At 42.5% G+C, this 19,605-nt stretch overlaps 1 protein-coding gene across 3 annotated transcripts in view; it reads right to left on the reverse strand.

The window, feature by feature from the left end:
* The window catches only part of ATXN7L3 (ataxin 7 like 3), a 32,897-nt gene extending 13,550 nt beyond the window's left edge, over positions 1-19,347 (reverse strand). For 2 of the 3 annotated variants that reach the window (XM_044447023.1, XM_044447020.1), the window contains exons 1-9: positions 19,092-19,347; positions 10,855-11,046; positions 9,785-9,917; positions 8,074-8,245; positions 6,553-6,650; positions 5,970-5,992; positions 3,850-3,895; positions 654-685; positions 245-313 (exon numbers count right to left, since the gene is read on the reverse strand). In XM_044447023.1, the coding sequence (XP_044302958.1) occupies positions 245-313; positions 654-685; positions 3,850-3,895; positions 5,970-5,992; positions 6,553-6,650; positions 8,074-8,245; positions 9,785-9,917; positions 10,855-10,905 (624 nt within the window). In that variant the 5' untranslated portion in view covers positions 10,906-11,046; positions 19,092-19,347. The remainder of the gene's footprint in view (positions 1-244; positions 314-653; positions 686-3,849; positions 3,896-5,969; positions 5,993-6,552; positions 6,651-8,073; positions 8,246-9,784; positions 9,918-10,854; positions 11,047-19,091) is intronic. The other variant, XM_044447022.1, reaches the window with a different exon arrangement.
* Positions 19,348-19,605: the final 258 nt, after the last annotated feature.

The following is a 19,605-nucleotide window of genomic DNA, read 5'->3' on the forward strand; positions in this document are numbered from 1 at the left end:
GCCTTCGTAAAATCAGCTGTAGCTTAGCTGCAAAAATCTGTACAGCAGCTGCAAAAGAGTCTGACCTAGTCAGTCCGCCTTTGAACAAGGAAATTTGACCTGGAGGTGCAAGAACAAGTCACTGCTGCAAGTTGGTTGAGCAGTTTAAGAGTGTTTCTAATGGAAGGCTATTAACAGGCAACTATTGCTGCTTATGGCATGTGATGGTATCAACAGCAGTAGATGGCAGGAAACTGATACTCACTGTGGTGAGCAACGTACGGAGTTCCTCAGGGCCCAGTGTTTCATAGTTGATTCCAGCAGAGTTGTTATACTATGGAGCAGACCACAAACAAAGGTATTTTTACAGATATGAAAATAATCTATAAAAACTATGAAAATAATCAAGTTTGAGCACTTCCTGATCTAGGCACAGTGATGGTCAAAAACAAAGGAAAGGAATGAGTGGGAGGCCCTCCTGGTTAAACCAGGCACAGGAAAGGGAGGGGCTCTCACCCAATTGAACACTTAGCTACAGAATCTTCCCAATAACAGGTTCCACACAGGCACAGAGCCCATACACATGATGCACAGAGAGCATGAGAACTTCTTCCCTCTTGAGGATTCTCCAAAAAGCTACAACAGGTTGAGAGCCATAATGCAGAGAAACTCACCTTGAATGGGTCTGGGTTACCACTCAGCTCCCCTAGAAAAGGGAAAAAGAGAATGTGCCTAAGTCAGGAAATATGTAGACAGCCATTGTGGTGTTATGATTAAGAGTTTTGTACTCAAGAGATCTGGGTTCTAGTCCCTACTAAACTAGCAGTCCACTAGGTGGCTTTGGGCCAGTCACTGCTTCTTAGTCTAACTTATCTCACAAGGTAAATGGAGAGGAGGAGAACTTCATAAGCTGCCTTGAGTTCCTCACAAATGGAGGAAAGGCAATGGAAGCAGCCACAGCAACTGCCCACCTCCACTCTACCACTGAACTCATGAACAGACAGGCCAGGGAACTTGAATTTGTTTTTAAATGAGAGCCCAAATGAATTTGTTTTTAAATGAGTGCCCAAATGAGAGCCCAAATGCCATATTAACCTGGAGGTAGGACCATCTCCAAATATAATACAAGAGAAATGCAAACTTTCCAGGTGCCACAAAGAAAGCACAGGTAGTTACATCCAAAGCAGGCTGAAAGCATGCTTTACTCCAGCTGAGGGTTTATTAGAACAGAAAGTAGGAGTACATGAGGAAAATATTTTTAAATGTAGAAGTTTTTAAATGCCCTAACAAAAAGATTTTTAATTTGACAGTGAAAAGAAAAAAAAAAGTTGGCACCAACTGTATCTCTTTCAGAAGGGCATCCAAAACTTGGGATGCCACCAGAGAAGGTTCTCTCCTTTGTAAATACATCATTTACTTTTTCTACTGATGATATCCAAAAAAGGGCCTCCCGTGAAGAATGTATAAATAGGCAAAATATTATGAGAGGTTAAAGTCATGTAGGACTTTGGACTCCAAGCTATGTAGGGCTTTAAATCTAAGAACCAGCACCTTGAGCTGAGCTTGGAAGTGAATAGGGAGTTTTTACAAATCATTTGGATTGGTGCAATATCCAAGCTGAATATTGAAAAAGTTAAAATTCTCACTGCTGAATTTTGCACAAACAGAACCATCTGAACCATTTCCCAGGGTAGCCCAAGTTTAATAAATTACAGCAATCTGTTACCAAAGCATGAATGAAGGTAAGGCTATTCCTGCCTAAGAAAGAATGCAGTTGATAATACTGTCAAAGCAGGTAAAAGCTACTTCAAAGTTAATGAGGCCACCTAGATCTCTCGTGATATCGTTGGATCAAGAATCACCCACAAACTGCACACCTGCTCCATCAGGGGGAGTCTACACCAATGCAGAGCAGAACCCACCAACCAACAGGGACTTGTTGGGATTCAGTTTATTGGCTCTCATTCAGAAAGAGTTCAGGAAGCGGTTCAGCACCACCACAGCCTTACCGGATTCAGATTACACTCAGAAATAGAGCTGGGTGTCATCAGCATATTCCAAATTCCTGACTGACTTCATCCAGTAGCTGCATACGTATGTTAAAGAGCATGGTGGACAGGATGGAAGGACCCCTTGCTCAAACGCCATGGGGACAAGCAAAAACCCTACCAGTACTGCCTTTGGAAATCAACCGTAGAAGTAATGGCAGAACCATGGTTTCATTGTGGCACCCACTTCCAATATGCAGATTGAGTTCTGAAAGATCCCATATCAAAATCAACAGGGTCATTCTTCCCCTATATTTTGATTCAACAGAAGTCACCCAAAGCTGCTTCAGTACCAAACTGCAGGATAAGCCTGGACTGAAATGGATATAGATAATCCAAAAGAGCCTGGGGCTGAACCATCACCAACCTCTTGATTCCCCTGCCCCAAAAGGAGATATTTGCAATTCAGCCCTAAAAAGTAGCCTAACAGTGAAATCTCTCCTTTTCTTAATGAAGCATTAATGACCTCCTGGGCCCACTTGATCGGTTCCCTTTAGTTTCATGTAAGGAATCAAGATGGGTAAGGAGCAACAGTGCAGATGTTAGATGAACTTCTTGAAGCATTCTGCCGACAGCCTCAGACCACAACAATTGAAACTGATCCCACAAACCAGAGCAAGTTTTGGACATATTCTGCGGAATATTATGCTTTTACCTTCTTAAATGAGGGATAGCAATTTTTTTGCCCTAGAGGACTGCATGTGGCATTGGGCAGGAGACCTCAGACCAGCAGTGGACATGGTCAGACCTGGAGATGGATCAGTTCTGGGATCCCCTCCCACCTCTCCTACACACACACACAGCGTGTGTGCGCGCATGCACCTGCCTGCCTGCCTTTCTCTTTCCTTCCCTCCCTCCCTCCCTCCCTCCCTCCCTCATACACACACTCTCCCTTACCTTCCCACTCCCTGATGGGGAGGCTCATACTCTTAAGGTGATAAGAGTTACATCTTTCCTCTCCCTGTAACTCCTCTGCTCAGAGGAAAGATGCAACTGCTGCAGGATACCGTACACCATTTTTTTTCTTTCTCAGAAATAAGATTCTTAAGGAGTGAGCACAAAGGACTAGAATATCTTTTGTCAGTCTAGCTTGCTTATATTATTATTATTATTATTATTATTATTATATTATTATTATTATTATTATTATTATTATTATTATTATTACCACCCTGCCTTTCTTCCTTTTGCAAAGAACCCAGAGGGGCTTATAATGTTCTCCTCCTCTCCATTTTATCCACACAACAACTATGTCAGGTAGGTTGGGCTAAGGGCCTGTGACGGGCCCAAGGTCACCCATTGAGTATCATGGCTGTGTGGGGACTAGAGCCCAGATTTCCCAAGTACAAGTCCAACACTCTAATCACTATACCACACTGACTTTTCTATGCCATGCTGGCTTATTCCATAGCTCTCTCTGAAAAATATTATTTATGGTAGTAACCACTGATTAAGGCAGCCTAAAGTGGCAAAAGAGGCCATTTTGCAGATGTACAGTGAGCAAGGAGAGGAAAGTGGGGCAGTGGCTAAAGCCCCACTTGGCTGCAGGCAAAAGTTTTCGCTGACCACAACAAAACCTGCAATACACAGGGAGCTGGATGTCCTCATGACCCTTAAGCAAAGCTGAGATTCTCAGCGGACTGTGAAAAACATAAATTGCATAGACAACTTGAGATGGTCTTTGTGTTCTGCTTTCACCATGTACCTTCTTAAGGCAATAATTCTCAAAGGCAATGACTGTTCTCAGGCACTACAGTGGCATGTGCTCCTGAAGTCTGGTGACCTCAAGATGGGTAGGGAATACTCCATGCAGTACACTCACCATTTTTATGTTTCAAGGACTTAGATCTTCGGGGTGAATTGGGATTCTGAAGCCAAGATGGAAAGAGAAAAGAATTTGTTTCAAAAAATAATCAGATTTTCAACTCTCACGACCAACTTTAAAAAGTGTCACAGCCAGCACTCCTTATTAAAGATAAAGCATTTCTGGAAACTGAAGTCATAATGGGAGACTCTGGGAGTTTTTCTGGCAGAAAAAACCTGAAATTTCGTGGGGAAAACTGCAACAGTTATTTTTCTAGCATTCTTTACAGCTTTAACATTCCTTTATTACTTTAGGAACTTAAAATGTGTTATCTGTAAGTTACTTTGCCATTACATTTTCATTAAACCTAAAAACATCTGTAAGTCAACTCCATAAATTGGTTATTAGTGTGTGAGTAAACTATATTTTTATTACACCAAATATGGTAACTTTTAGGAAACCAATTAATACACAATATATTTTAAGTTTCTGTCTGATGAGAAGCAACACCAGCAAGTAGCCCTTAAAATATCTGAACCATCCCAGAAGCCAGAAGAAGCACAACAAGCTGAAGGCAAAGAAGACTGGCCCACAGCATGTGAGGAACTAGTTGCGGCTGAGTTTACAGACCTTTGGTCTGAAGGGAAAGCTACTGAGAGCTTATTTGCTCAGGAATGGTAACCAAACATATGTATAGGCAATTCTCAACCTGTTGTAAGAACATTTTATTCCCTTTCATAACTATTTTCTCTTAATAAACATCTTAGTCTTAGTTTAGTGAAGGTGTCAGTCTCATGCCAAGACACTGGACCCATGCCACCAAGTTTCTTTTCGATAGAGAGGGCTTATTTTGATGGCAGCAGTTAAAGATTTTATAGCTCTTGCAGCATTGCCAAATGGTGAGCTCTAACTGGGACCTTTACTAAGAACTGTGGCAAAGAGTGCCATTGACACAAGCCTTGAGTAATGTTTGCTTCCGAAAATAAATGAAGTGGAACGGCCCACACTTTTTTCCTTTGTGTGCAGTGATATTAGAGGGATTTCTCTCACATGTGTGCTTTGGAGCTACAAGCACTGACAGCTACAGCAACTGATCAGACCAAACCCAAATACAGCTGTCTATCGAGAACAAAATACAAACTGCCAAAAATGTCAATTTTCTTCACATATTGGGAAACTGAGCATCCTTTGGATCACCCCTAAGGGACTATCAGTGAAAGAAACATTAGATCACTTAGGGCATAATCTGATGCAGTTTCTGTCAAAGCACGCACAGAATTGTCCCTTCACTTGGATAAGGAATGGAAGAAATAAAATATGCTACATGTCTCACAGAGAGGATTTTAAAAAGCTATTTCTCCTATGGCATCAAAGTTTCCAGAAATATTTTATCTCTAGTTTTACATAAAAGTCTTCCTATTACATAGAAATATTTTTGCACTAGAAAATACCAGGTACCCTAGACTTAAACACTGTATTCATCATTCGAAGAAGAATAAAACATAATTGAAAAACAGTCTTTACATCTCTAGTACTCACAACAGCACGGTGTGGCCAAGTGTTGTAGCTAACAGTTGGAGGAGGAGGAAGGGCCCATCTATATGAAAGGGTCTCTCTGCAACAAAACTGCAGGCAAAATATTCCTGCCAGAGGGCTCCTTGAGGAGGATTATATCCAAAACACATGGGTTTCCATAAATATCCTTGCACTTGTGGAGGCTCTCCCCCTTCTTTTCTTGTATTTGGTGCCTTCCCCCTTTTTCTTTTTCTGTGCTGCAGAGCAAATAGCTCCTGATCACTCAAGTGAGTCAAGCTCCAGAAACACTATGAAAATGGATTGCAGTGAGTAACTGGGGAGCTTTCCTAAAGAGCCAACAAGGGTAAGTAAAACAGTAAACTTGCATTCAGACCCCAAAAGGGTCAGTACAATCAGTATGATGTCATCCCAAAGTATCCCACCTTTTCTGCTAACAGCCTCATGCAGCTTTCCAAGGGGCAAGCCAAGTTCCACAAGTAGCATAATATCACAGAGGTTGGAAGAAATTGCAAGTTTATTCACATGTACAAGGAGGCTGATTGTTCATTGTTAGAAATGCATACCTTGACCAATCAAGTCTAAACTAATAAGAATTATCTTACCTTATCCGATTTCCTCTTCTTTGCTGAGAAGAAAAAAGGAAGCTATTTTAGCATCCCACCGCCAGGACAAACCAAAGTCTCTGCCATCTTAAGGACTTAATTCTGACAAAAATTTCTGCTAAATCTGTCTGCATAGAATCTAGCACACTGTATCAAACCAGTTTCAGATAATTCTATGTGATACTCCCAACCATTCAGATTTTTTTAAAGATTGCCTAACCAGCTGCCGAACAGCAAAAAAACAGGGCTGGCTCTCTACCATTCCTGCACTGTTTTTTCTTTTCTTTTTTTTAATGCCGAACACCTCAAGCAACTCAACACTTTTTGTGTTGGGCCCACACCCTGATAGTTCCACCAAACTCACCAAGCTCTGCCGAAAGACCTGCTCTAACTTCTAGATACAGGTTCTAATTAGTTAACAAAATTATTTTCACCTAAGTAAACCACATTCAGCACAGGATATTATTGTAGTTTGTGAATGCTATTATTAACAGTCATTCCTATGACCCTTTCCATGACTGCATGTGCAAATGTCAATTTCTCTCCCTTTGCAGTCCAGAAACCTTAACTAGCCTTGACTTACCTTTCTTCTCAGATCCATAGGACCAGTCATTATCATTTATATCATCATTGTCCTCTTGGTCACTCTCGGATTTGTTCATATTGTTACTACTTGCTATCCTATAGGCAAAGAGAACAGGAAGAGAGGAAAGTTACGCTGAATAGCTTTCTTTAGGGTGTGTGGGAGGGAAGGTTGTAATTAGAGCAGTGATCTATAATGCCAAACAATTTTCTCTGAAAGACAGCTTTCCACCACAAACATCTTCCTCAGTAAAGTGCAGTAGCAAAGAAGCAGAGGGAAGGGAGGTGTTCTATAGGAGATCCTAGTTTCCAGAGTGATGAGGCTGAAACAAGATTGGCAAGCACCCTAAGGTGAACTGAATATGTATCCTACGATAAGGGTGGTTAGGACTCAGATCTGCTGTGATTGTTAAACAATTAAGAATCATAAAGTTTTGCTGATCCACAGCAAATTCTCCAGAGATAAACCTTCTGTCCACTCCTGTCCTAGAACATTTTCACAATTCCTCTTCACAATTCCACAATATGCTGGCATTCCTTCCAAGAAAAGGAAGTACAGAATGGATTTCCCTGAAGGCAATATGTTGGGAAATACCTGTATAAGAATTAAGTGTAATACAACAAATAGAGTCAAATATGAATCAAATATGGTCTTGCATGCCATGTGCAGTCTCTTAATATTCCTAAGCATTTATAGGACTTTTTTGAGCAGAGTAACAGTTATGAAACCTCTCAGTAACCCTTTCAATAATCCTATAAAGCAGGTTCCTAAAATAATACCCATACTGCAAATTCAAGGGGGATGTAGAGGAAAGTAGGAGATAAGACAGAGAGAAGTAGCTTGCTGAAGGCCATTTGGATTTGGCAAAGTCATGGCAGAAGCAAGTTCTGAAACTTCTGGTTTGCAGCTTGGCCTCTTAGTCATGATGTCACAGCGCACCAGATCAGTTCAAGAGATCATACATGTTGATCTGGACTGTGTGTCTCTTCGTCAGACCAGATAACAATGGAATTTGGTTTGCTTTCAACCTTTTGCATCTGAATGATCACCATGTGTTGCTTTGCACAACTGAAAAGACCTTAGATCATAAAGCTGCAAGATGGATCTTGAAGATGTGTATGACATCCCTGGTCAACTTTCAGCAACTGTGAGGGTGATGGCAGTGGCATGGAAGAAGATGCCTCACATGTATGTGGGGGCTCCTATTTTATGGAGGGGAAGACTCTACTGCCTTTCACAACAACACAGCTTTCCCCATGACCAACAGAGTAATCTTCTTAGTGGTGCAGAATTTAGGCTAGCATAGCAAATATTTAAACATTCTTTAAGTATAGCATATAAACTTGTCAAGACTGGAATTTTAGGAACCAAAAGGCTGTCTATTTTTCACACTCATTCTGGCTTAATGAAATCCAGTCCCATACCTCTTCCACACCCCACACACAAACACACATATATACACTGAAAGCTTCCCTTTTAAAAGCATCTTCCATTCCCAAATCATCATTCTGAAGACCTCACCTCCGATTGGCAATGCGGCTGCTGTTCCGGCCCATACCAAGGCACTTCTCCAAGTGTGGGGCAAAGCGAGAGGCGGCGATACTTCGGCTGCAATTTGGGCACACACATTCTTTGTTCTTCCATTGGTTATAGACCTGGCCAAAAATATCCAGCCCTGGCTGATCCACAATCTCTGTAGTCATGAAGGGAAAAGAGATGGTCTTTTAGCAAGAGCAGAAGACATGAAAAGAGAAGGCGTAGGAGGCACAAAAGGATTTGCAAATGCAAACAGCTCAAGCAAGTCACTGCTAGATATTATTTTGGACTGGCTGCATGTACACAGATTTCAGTTTGCCATTCTTTTGAGATGAACAGCAATAGGTGACCTGAGCTCTACAGAGCAATCACCATCAATGCCAGCAAACCAGGTCTAGCTCCTACATACAGATTTTTCAACCACAGAGGAAGGAGAGGATACCACCGGAACATGGAATGGCTCTGGTCCACAAGGTGTGGAATACAAAAGGAAAATTGCATGCTACTCATTAAGCCATACATCGTTGCCAAAACTTTCCTTCCTGCTCTCTCCCTCCATCCTGCAAATGATCTCTGGTTACTTCCCAGACTCCGACTGGGGAGACCAAGGCCAGGCCAATCACACACCAACAAGCAACCTACATCCATCCATTTTGTCACAGGATTATAAATAGCCACTTGCCTTGCCACTAGTGACAAGTAAAATATAACCCCAGGGAAGTTTGTATAAACTGGAAGTGACTTGGATCTTCTGTTCTTTCAAGCTATCCATGTGGCACAAATGACCAACACAGGTATAAATGGACAGATTTACTAGTAAAAGTTTGTGGACAATTGACTTTTGTGGTTTTATGGCCTTTGAATGTAAGATTCTTTCAGGGCAGAGTAAATGCCACTTGTGTGACCCGCAAACTGCCATTAAAGTAAACATTACAGAGTAGTACGAACCACCTAATACTGTTCTGTAAGTGCAGTACTATTCTAGAGGATTCCACATGTATGTAAGTATGAAAACCCCCACCCTAATGAATATAACTTCTTCAGGCTTAGGTTTTCAACTCTCTCATTCCATTTGTGTAACAAACATGTAGCCCCTTTCTTTAAATCCCGGTAGCCACTCCTGACTCAGGTAGTATCCCTCTCAGTTCCTTCCATGTTCAGAGTTGAAGAAGAGCCACTGCCCTCTTATTCTTAAATGTGTATGCCATCCCTCCTCCTTTAAGGCACCATTATTCAGCTAGCTATTCTCCCAGTTTCTCTTTATAACAAACACCAAAGTATGTTATTTGGATACAGTGGGAATGTGAGTTGCTATTCTCATTTCAACATAACTGGTGTAATATATGAAAGTAAACATGTGGTGAGATGAATAAAAACATGAGGCAGGTTTGTAGTTGACACTATATCCAAAGCTGAAAATTTACTTTCCTCTCTGCACCCTACTGAAGCAAGAGTTTTTCCTCCCTTTAGAGTACAAAAGTTAGCTTGTCCAGTGGGATAAAATGGAGTTATTCTACAGCACACTTGCTCTTTGAATGTACCACATTTGGTAATCTGGTAAATTTAAGCACTTCTTTCCAAATAACTAATTCTGCAGACCACCAGTATGGTCTGGCTGTTGAAAGAACTCGCTTTGTAAATACTGAATGTAAAGGGCTGCTAGAACATGGAATCACTTTGGTAAAAACGCACTTACCAAAGTCCTTCATACTTTCAGGATCTGTGTCATCCAGAAAGAAGTACCCACATTTGACAGCACGGTGCACCTCGAAGCACAAGCCCAGGCAAGCATCCTCAATCAAGTCTGTATAAATATCATGAGCCACAGCCTAGAAAACAAGAATACGCAAAATTAGCCGCACAGAAACTGAGCACCAGCAAGACTTTTAGGATGTAAGATCAAAGCCTAACCAGGAGCAGCATAAATTTTCATTATTCAAGTGCCAGAATCAAATTTTGCCCATGGCTTGACATCCTACCAAGATCACAAGTCATGTTTTCCCTGAAAATTCTGATTATCAGGAACAAAGAATGCATCAACAATCAAGAAGCCTTCAGTCCCTTTAGGCTGTTGTTTAAACAATTCTGAATGTTCCAGTACAAACCAAAGGCTGTTTTGGACATAACAGCAAGAAAGGGCAGCCAAGAAGTACAACTGGCTGGTGCTTCCCTGGACCTCCTGTTTTCAACTCTCTTTCAAACTCATAGGCAAAAGATCAATTTCAGATGACATGGTGAGAAAAGGGGGCAGTGGAAAGCAGGCAGAGAACAGGATTCATGAACTGCACAGGCAAGTAGTAGCCTCAAGGCTCAAGTGGTAGCTTTGAGGCTCACCAGTAGCCTCAAGACTGTGATTTATACTTCAGAATTACAGATATGTGTATTATTTATTACATTTAGTCCACCATCCTTCCATATTATATCTTTTATGTAAGCTGCCAAGGGACTTTTTTAAAGTAATTGGTAGCATAGAAATGGAAATAAATTAAATGCAATACAATATATAATAAAATACAATATAAATATTTTATAATTTTAAAAGAGCAGGCCAAGTTACACCTTCAAATTCCACTCATTAGGGTTTTTTTTGAAAATCACATTTGTGATCCACAACACTCTCAGCTAGATCTAAGCCCTGACAAATAAGGCCAGTACAGGTACTCCAGAAAGGGTTTCTTAAAAACTCATCTCTTTTAGCATGGTTTCATGGTAACAGCTTATTCAAAACCTTTGCAAGAAACCTTTACCTCAAAGAAGACGACTTACCTCCAGTTTGCTGTTATCCAGGCCCGACAAAGTCATGTCCTCCATTTTCATTTGCAAAAGCTACCAGAGAAGATGCAGAGAACACAACATCTCAGAGGCCAGGCTGAAATAGGAAGGGATCCCTCTGTATGAGGACAGACAGAAGGATTTAGTGATCATCTTGGAAACTTGCTTTCAAACTGGAGGATGAGCCTATTGGTAGGAAACCAGACAGTGGTGTATGTTTTAATAGGATTAAACTGATAAAGTCTGCAACAACAATAGCTCAGAAGAAAAAGCTTTTACTTTAGTTATTAGCCGATGTAACAGGAAACAGGCACTATCCTAGAAGTACTGATTCCATTCTGTGCAAAAGAGTACTGAGCATGTTTCTTAAAAGAGGGCACCTGCCTCCTACAGTTTCTGCAAAACACTTTTATTAATTAAAAATACTGATTTTCCACAGTTTAATTGAGGGCACCTTGAAACTGACTGAAGTATTTTTAATCAATCAATTAATGAGATCAGCAACACAATGTTACAACGCTGGTGCAACACTTAAACAATTTCCTAACAAAACAGATTGTAAAGTTCCTGATTTTACTTGTTCTGGCTATCACCTGTGAGCATCAAACCTCATCTGCATGTAGTCAGGGCACAAACGCACTGGAACAGCAGTTAGGCTCTTCAGATTTGAACGAAACGGAGGAACTGTGAGAATGTCAATCATACTTTCATATCTTTCTGCAGCAAGATCATCCTGTAACCCCCAGCAGTGTGTCACTAACAACAAAATTATTCCCTCCTGCTCAGGGCTCCATTCCAGAGGTCATACCATATAAGAATAAAACACATGATGCTGAGAGCTGGTGCCTGTGAGCATCATGGATCCCTGCCTATAACCCCCTTATGGCTCCCTGGAAGCAGTGGCTGCCTTAAGCTATGCAGAGCAATCTCTTAATTGGCATATAGCCTTTCTGCCACTCTTTTTGGATGGAGTGTTCTCTGCATATCAGTCAATTCCCCCCCCCCCTCGCCACCATTTGTGTGGAAATATATTATTTAGATTTCTAGCCCAATTTAAGTAGTAATACTTTTTTCTGACCCGCTTTGTTAGTTCCTCCCTGCTGCCCCTTTTGCAGAGCCTGCCTGATGCCTACAGGACCCAAAGTCTCTAAACCTCCCCTACTTGCACAGCTATTCGAGCTACTTGTATGGCTTCAGGAAGGATATCTGGTGTATCACACCCACATTCTTCCACTCAGCAACCAGACACACAGGATAGGTGTGGCCGTGGCTCAGTGGTAGAAAACATGCTTTGCATACAGAAGATCCCAAGGGCAATCCCAGCATCTCCAGGTTGGGTTGGATAAATCCTTGCCTGAAACCAGGAGAGTCACATCTAGTCCATGTCAACAATACTAAGCTGGACAAACCTATGTCCTATGTTCCTACCACAGTATGGAATCATCCGCTTAAAGGGAGTGTGCCCATGTGTACATGCATCTCTCCCCTTCTCTTTGAGAGTGAGCCACACTTGCTAAACCTTCTATATTAGATGGGCTGTTTATAGCCCCAGGCACTTTGTTTCCTTTCCTATTTCTTTCCCACAAATAAATAACTAAATAAATAGCACTTACAGAGTGCTTTCAAACGTTCAAAGCTCTTCACAGATACTATCTTGTAATCCTTACAATGAGCCTTTAAAATAAATTGACATTGTCTTCCCCATATTCCTAATGGCAAGATGCAGCTGAGAGAGAAGGGCAGCTTCCAAAATTAGATGTGAAGTTTGAACCAGGGCACTCCTTGTTTGTAGCTCAGACTTAGCTATTCTGCTACAACAGCTCTTAGTAACTAGCTTCCATCTGCTGGCATTTTCATAGCTCAGTTGCCCAATCCTGGTATATACATCTGACAAAATGGACTCTGACTAGCAACAATATATGGCATAAATTAATAATTTTGCCTCAATAATTTTGTTTGTCTACCCAACACACAGTTATCCATTTGGAATTGAAAGTTCTGTTCAATCTCTCTTCTGGCATCTTATGATTTTGCCAGACAGTAACCATACATTTTCAAACTTATTTTTACAGCCATAAGTGCTAGAAATGGTTAAGATGATATGAAAAGTTCAGATTTTCAAGGTGTCGAGTTCTGCAGGTAGCATCAAATTTCACGCTTCCTTGTCCCATCACAGAACATGAATGGGAAATGCATGAAGATCTAGCAACAGTTCAAAGAATTAACTGAAATAGGTTAAGAGCAGAGCTTTGTATATGCTATGAGCCCTTGGGAGCACCATAAGATCTCCATTTTGCATTTTAAAAACTCCCATCAACACAAATTCAAAGCTCCCTGAAAATGTGTTTGAAAATAATAATGCACATTGAAGTTTCAAAAGCCTGAGAATTTAAAAAATAAAAAATCAGCCATTGGTGATAGGGTTTTGGTGTCCATGACTAGCAAAATCAGAGTAAATTGTGCAAAACATCAAGAATTAGAGAACAGTAAGTAAAGGAAATTTATATATTCTAAAGGCCACAGAATCCATCTTTTCTTGATGCAAAATATGTTATTTTAGCACTGAGTACTCACACCAGCTAACTACTAGTCACGATGGCTACATGTTACATTTTGTAACAGAAGTTGTATGCCTCTGTTGGGGAACACAAATTGGGAGGGTCCTTTTGCCCCTTGACCTGTTTGAGGGCTTCTCAGAGGCATCTGGTTGGCCACTGTAGGAATCCTGGGCTAGACAGAGCTATGGTCTGATTTAGCACTGTGCTTCTTATGAATCATGATAGATCACCATAACATAACAGGTCACCGTAACAGGTCACCACCAACTCTTTCCTCCAAAAATGCTTGGCCTAAGTGGGAGCAAAACCCACTAAATTTCATCTACAAAAGCTTTAAGGGGAATTACCAAACCTTGTACAGTATTTATGAACATATCGGCAATCAATGCAAAGTCTTTAAAATAGGTGATATGTGGGTCTCCCATAATGTCCCAGAGACCAGCCTGACTGCCATATTTTTTACTGGTTGCAATTTTCCTAGTATGCACAAGGGAAGCCCTATACAGAGTGCATTGCAGAAATCAAGCCTAGAAGTTACCAATGCATGCACTACTGTTTTCAAGTCATTCTCCTCCAGAAAGGGACATAGTTCGTAAATCAGCCACAGCTGACAGCACACAGTCTTGATCACAGCTTCTATCTGAGCTGACATCTGAAGGGCTGGGTCAAGTAGCACCCCCAACACAAACATGGTCTTTTAGGAGAAGCGTGATCCTGTTTAGAACTGGTTGACAAACCTCTAATTCTGGATTTGGACCCTTAACACCAAGCATCTCCATTTTGTCTGGATTCAACTTCAATTTTTTTTTCTTATCCAGCCCATTACAAGTTGCAGGCAGTCATTCAGAGAGGAGATGCTGCCTCTAGAAGAAGCAGCAGATGATGGTAAGAAGATCTGGGTGTCATCAGCATACTGATAACATCCATTGTCATTTCTCCAGAGAACTCTGCCAGTAGTTTCATGTAGATGTTAAACAACACTGGAGACAGAATGGAGCCCTGTGGGACTTCACAAGTCAGCTCCTTCTTAGCATCTCAAAGCATCAGTATCTGGAACCAACCTGAGACTAGGAACAGAACCACTGCAAAGCAGAGTGTCTCCAGTTCCCAGCTCCCTTAGATGATCCAGAAGGATAGTATGGCCAATAATACTGAAGGCCACTGAGAGATCCAACACAACAGGAACACACTCCCCCTGTCAATTCAGAGTCATAAATCATCAACTCCTTGTCCTGCTCTGAAGCTAGTTTGAAATGGATCCAGAAAATCAGTATCACTCAGGACCACCTGGAGCTGGAGAGATACCACTTTATCAATAACCTTGCAAAGAGATTGTATATTTGAGACTAGTCTAAAGATGTTAAGGACCAGAGGTTCAAATTATATTGTACATCTTTTACATATACAAATATTCTCATGAGAAAAACCGAAAAGGTAAGGAAAACTGCCAAATACAGGAAAGATCAGGCAGCAGGAAAAACATAAATATGAAAACAGAATTTGAACCAATTTTTGGATCACTGCCTGCACAACCACCATTGCTGAGGTTCTCTGCTTGGTTTTCCATAAAAACCAGAACCACAAAGGAGAAACAGTTCATTAAAAAGGAGGAAAGAAGTGGTCCCCCTCACAGCCAGCAACAATCCACCCAAATTTGCAGCAACTCTTAATTCGTAATGGGCCCAAAAAGATGTAGCTTATTTGCTTTCAGTATCCAGACATTTCTGCTGACTCACTCTGTCTTGTTGAGAAAGTCCAAGCCCTAAAGGAAAGCTGCAGCCCTATGTCAATACAAATGGATGAAGGGATGCAGCAATGGAAAAAAAGGAGGAGGAGGATGCTTTGCAAGACTAGCCTGTCACAGTGCTGGCTTTGGCTAAAAGGAAGCTCTCAGGCAGATCCTAGCATATCTACATTTCGATGGAGGATGTGGAGTGGGGGATGGGAGGCTCCATATATAAATAAGTCATGGTCCAATTTTTAAAGAGAGAAGGGCATGAAGAAAACTGTGTTGAAATTTTAGTCCAGTTGAACAGCCACAAGCTTAGCTGCCCAAACCTCAGACTAGCTAGTGGATGTGGGTGGGTGGTGGGTGGGAGAGAGAGGGAGAGGGAGAGGGAGAGAGAGAGAGAATCATACACAATATAGAAATACACAGGAGAAAGCGCTATAAATTTACAAACCTGAAGAACAGATTAATTCATCTCAGAAATCTGATCCCTGTACTTTACAGACTATCTGGTGCAAATAAAGGATCCCTTTCAGCTTGTATTGTTCATGTATTCAGACTGATGTTTTCTTATATGTACTATTTACAGTTAATTTTTGAAAGCCAAATGTTGTTATATCCCCAGTTGCACCAGAGCTTTAGATTTTGCTCCTTTGCAAGGCTGCCATAATGGGAACCTGGTTTCTAAAATTTTAGTTTCTTTTCAAACTGGTGAAAAATAGAGAAACAGAGAAAACAAACATTGCAAATGCTGCATGCACATGTAATACACATATAACCGCACACCCCATTTCTGTGACCATGTCTAATCCCTTCCCCATGCTAAGGGACTCACCATTTGAAAAAGGGGGAGGGGAAGAGAGATAGAAACAGACAAGTAGTTTGCTACAATTTGGGGTTTTACAATCAATTATTCTATCCATTGTCTTCCCCACACATGCCATGTTCAAGGACAGATATCCTTTTGGATCAGGGAATAACTATTGCAGCCACAACCAAAAGGAAACACACTTATGGAAGGCAATCTTTTTAACACAGTGGGGGAGGGAGGGAGAAAAGCTAGCTTACAAAGAATGGACCAGCTTGTAAGGGCTGCCAATAATTTGGGGCTTTCCCTGACTCCCTATTGTTGGGAGAAGGGTTTCTTTAACACCAGGCCCAGCCTTCATTAGCCTAACAAAGAACAAACAAAGCCCAGACACTACTGGACCCCCAAACATCCAATGCCTCCCTGCGGCCAGCCATCTGGAATCAGACTGATACCCTCATGTCTTTACCTATTTGTCCACTTGCAAAAAGAAGAGCTGGTCCCAACTTGAACATAGATACCTCCTTATTAAGGGATCCTCCTCCCATCTGTCCCGAGGAAACAGTGCTACAGGATGATCAGAGATCCTTCACTCTGTGGGTCACAGCCTATTTTGGCCACTCAGAATCCTTATCACACGGATTGCAAATGAAGGAGGGTTTATTGGGTTATAGTTGGCTATTTTGTACATGCTTTCAATATATTGTAGCCTACTCCAAATCTTAGCTCCAAGGCTACCTAGTCTATTTTTCTACTGCATCCCTTCATACCAATGCCTATTTTTCACTACACCACAGAATTTCCTTCTCCACCATGCTGCTTTACCATCTCCAAGCCTCAACCCATTCCTTAAGCTTTCCTCTGGTTCACAACCCCCACCGCATCCCCCAAAGCTCCTATTCTCATACTATCAACACCCATCTTCTTGCTTCTCTGCTCTTTCAACCATATACTTCCCTCCTCCCCTATCCATCCTCACAGACCTCTGTATCAACCAAAACACTAATCAGCCCCTTATCTAGAATACACTATCACTGAAAAGGAGAATTAATGCATCCTGTGACCTGCTTGAAACATCTTGCTTCAAGTCATCAAATCAATTTTGATCCTCAGAAGCTAAATCTTGACCAGGTGTTAAACTAAGTAGGGGTTTCACCAGGAGACTGCCCCTCTTTCCTTTCCCTCTACTCTTCCTGAAGGTCAGAGAATCTAATCCAGGGCTCATTCCCAGAATCTCTGCAGTGGTGCACAGGGGTTGGGATGCATGTTTCTGCTAAACAAAAGTAACTCTCATCTGGATGCCCTAATCCTCAATGTGGGTTGTGTGACTACTTAACAGCAAAATAAATGCACTCTGGACCTGTTCCAAAGTACGCTTACCTTCATGATTACTCTCACAAATGCCAAGGTGAGGCACTGGCATTGGAAACAGATTCTGGGGCTGAGCCCTGGTTCAGAGTACACCCAGAAATATGGCAGGGAGACTGGGAGGCCATTTTCCAAGAGAAACACCCACCTTTTAAAAGCACCTGGTGGACATTTAACTCATTTGAATAGCTTGAAGACAATAGCAATTGCAATTAACTGTAGATTGGAATGCTCAGACTTGAAGACCTATCCTCTGAGATGCCAACCTAGTGCTCCTTAGATGTGTTGGAGCACTAGGCCATGCAATCAGGGGATAATAAGAGCTGTGGTCCAACATGTCTTGGGGGCACATTAGGCTGGGCAAGGTTGCATCGATAAATGTAACCAAATGTATCACACCCTCCTGCCTCTTCTTTTCACCTATGAGAAACTTTCTACCAGCCCGCCCTCAATTTTGTTCTCACAATAGCCTTTCCCAGGCTTCCTCCAACACAGCCAGCCCCCGTTAACTTTGTCAGCCTATCTTCAGCTCCTTTACTAAGTTCCAGCACTTGCCAAGGAATGCATCATCTTTGCTCACTTCTCTTGCTTCATCCATAATGTCAGCCTCACAGCTTCAAGTTTGGTCCACCATGCCTTCATTAACTGTTGCTTACTCATCACTTTCCTCCCCTCTTCCAGACCTCTCCATGTATTTATTTGTTAATCCCTTCCTTTAGATTTGTATCTATTTCCAAATATTCTCTTTGTCTGCTTCTTCCCCTAAGCATCACCCCAACTTACTTCTCCCCTCACACACACTTCAAAAATATCCCACTTCACAGTTCCATTTGCCAGTCACTCTCCACCCTTAATTCAATTTTTTTCCTGCTCATCTGGGAAGCCTATCCCCCACTTTATTACCCTGTACCCCTTACTTAACAGCTGTCTTTTCAAATCCAACTCTCTCAAAGCCAGCTATAGAGATTACAACAATAGCCAGGCAGTAGCTATTATTCAGTTGCTTCTGAACATGCAAGGTTCAAATCAAACCATACAGGTTAATGCAGTTACAAGACTATATCCCACACTTCTTCCAGGAACTGGAGTAGTATACTTGGTCCTTGTTCTGCTAGTTTACCTTCACCACAACCCAATGAGGTAGGTCAGGCTGAGAGGGAGCTTGCCCAAAGTACCTAATAAGCATCACAGTTTTACGTGGGGATTAAAAACTGGGCCGACCCAGCCCTAGGCTGGCATTCTAACCTGTGCTTGTTTTCAATAGAACTGTAATCCTTTATAGGAGCAGGAAAGAGGTCCCTGAATGGATTGGGCTAAAGGTCTAACTTGTCCAGCCCTCTGTATTTGACAGACGTCAACCAGGTGCTTCTGGGGCACCTACAAGCAGAACGCGAGTGCAGCAGCCCTCTCTAACGCTTTGTCTCCAGCATCCCTTCTTGAGGGGTATTCTGCTCCTGAGCATGGAAACCCTATTGAGATGCCATGGTTAACAACCATGCCTCCAAAATTTAGTCTCATCAGTTTCTAAGCCCGTTTAAACTAATCCCCATAGCTCTCTCCAGTCTCCTTGGAATTTCCCTTCCTCAATCCCTAGCCCTCAGCAATCACTGCCTCCCTCCTGCCCCCACTTCCTTGCCCTCTCCAACTTCCCCCAACACCTACCTCACCCTACCCTTTCTTATTTGCCTGCCCGACCCCTCCCCCAGAAACCTCCACACATACTTCAGCCCCTCCCCCAATTGATTACTTCCCCACCCGATTTACTTACACACGCAGGCAGGCGAGACCACTCACGGCCGGGGACCCCCGCCTCGATGGCCCGTGCCTGTCGGGCCCCAGGCGGCCTGCCGGGCCCCAGGCGAAGCAGCCATGCCCCCTCCCTGCCGGGCCCCAGCTCAGCGCAAGGCCCCCGGCGGGAGGAAGGGGGCAGGGAGACTGGCGGAATGGGCAGGGCAATCCGGCCTAGAACGTCCTCCTCCTTCGCAGTCGCCGCCGCCGCAGCACCACTAACATTGGCGGTGGCAGCAATAGGGAAGGGAAAGTAGGGGTGTGTGGAGGGGGGAGAGGGAGGGAGGGAGAGACCTTTTGCAATAGGAGCGCAACTGAACTTGCTGGCTCCGGCAAGGAGGTGGGAGTTGGCGGAGGACGGGCGAGCGCCCAATTGCAGAGCCCAGAGGAAAGAAAGCGACCAATCGCCGCAACTTTTTCTCCGCCTACTTTCGCTGTCATTCAAGGTTGTGCGAAAGGAGCTACATTGTTGCACTTGGTGCAGAACGTCAGAA

This window comes from Varanus komodoensis, unplaced genomic scaffold (assembly GCF_004798865.1).
Source record: "Varanus komodoensis strain SLA01 unplaced genomic scaffold, ASM479886v1 scaffold50, whole genome shotgun sequence".
NCBI lineage: Eukaryota > Metazoa > Chordata > Lepidosauria > Squamata > Varanidae > Varanus > Varanus komodoensis.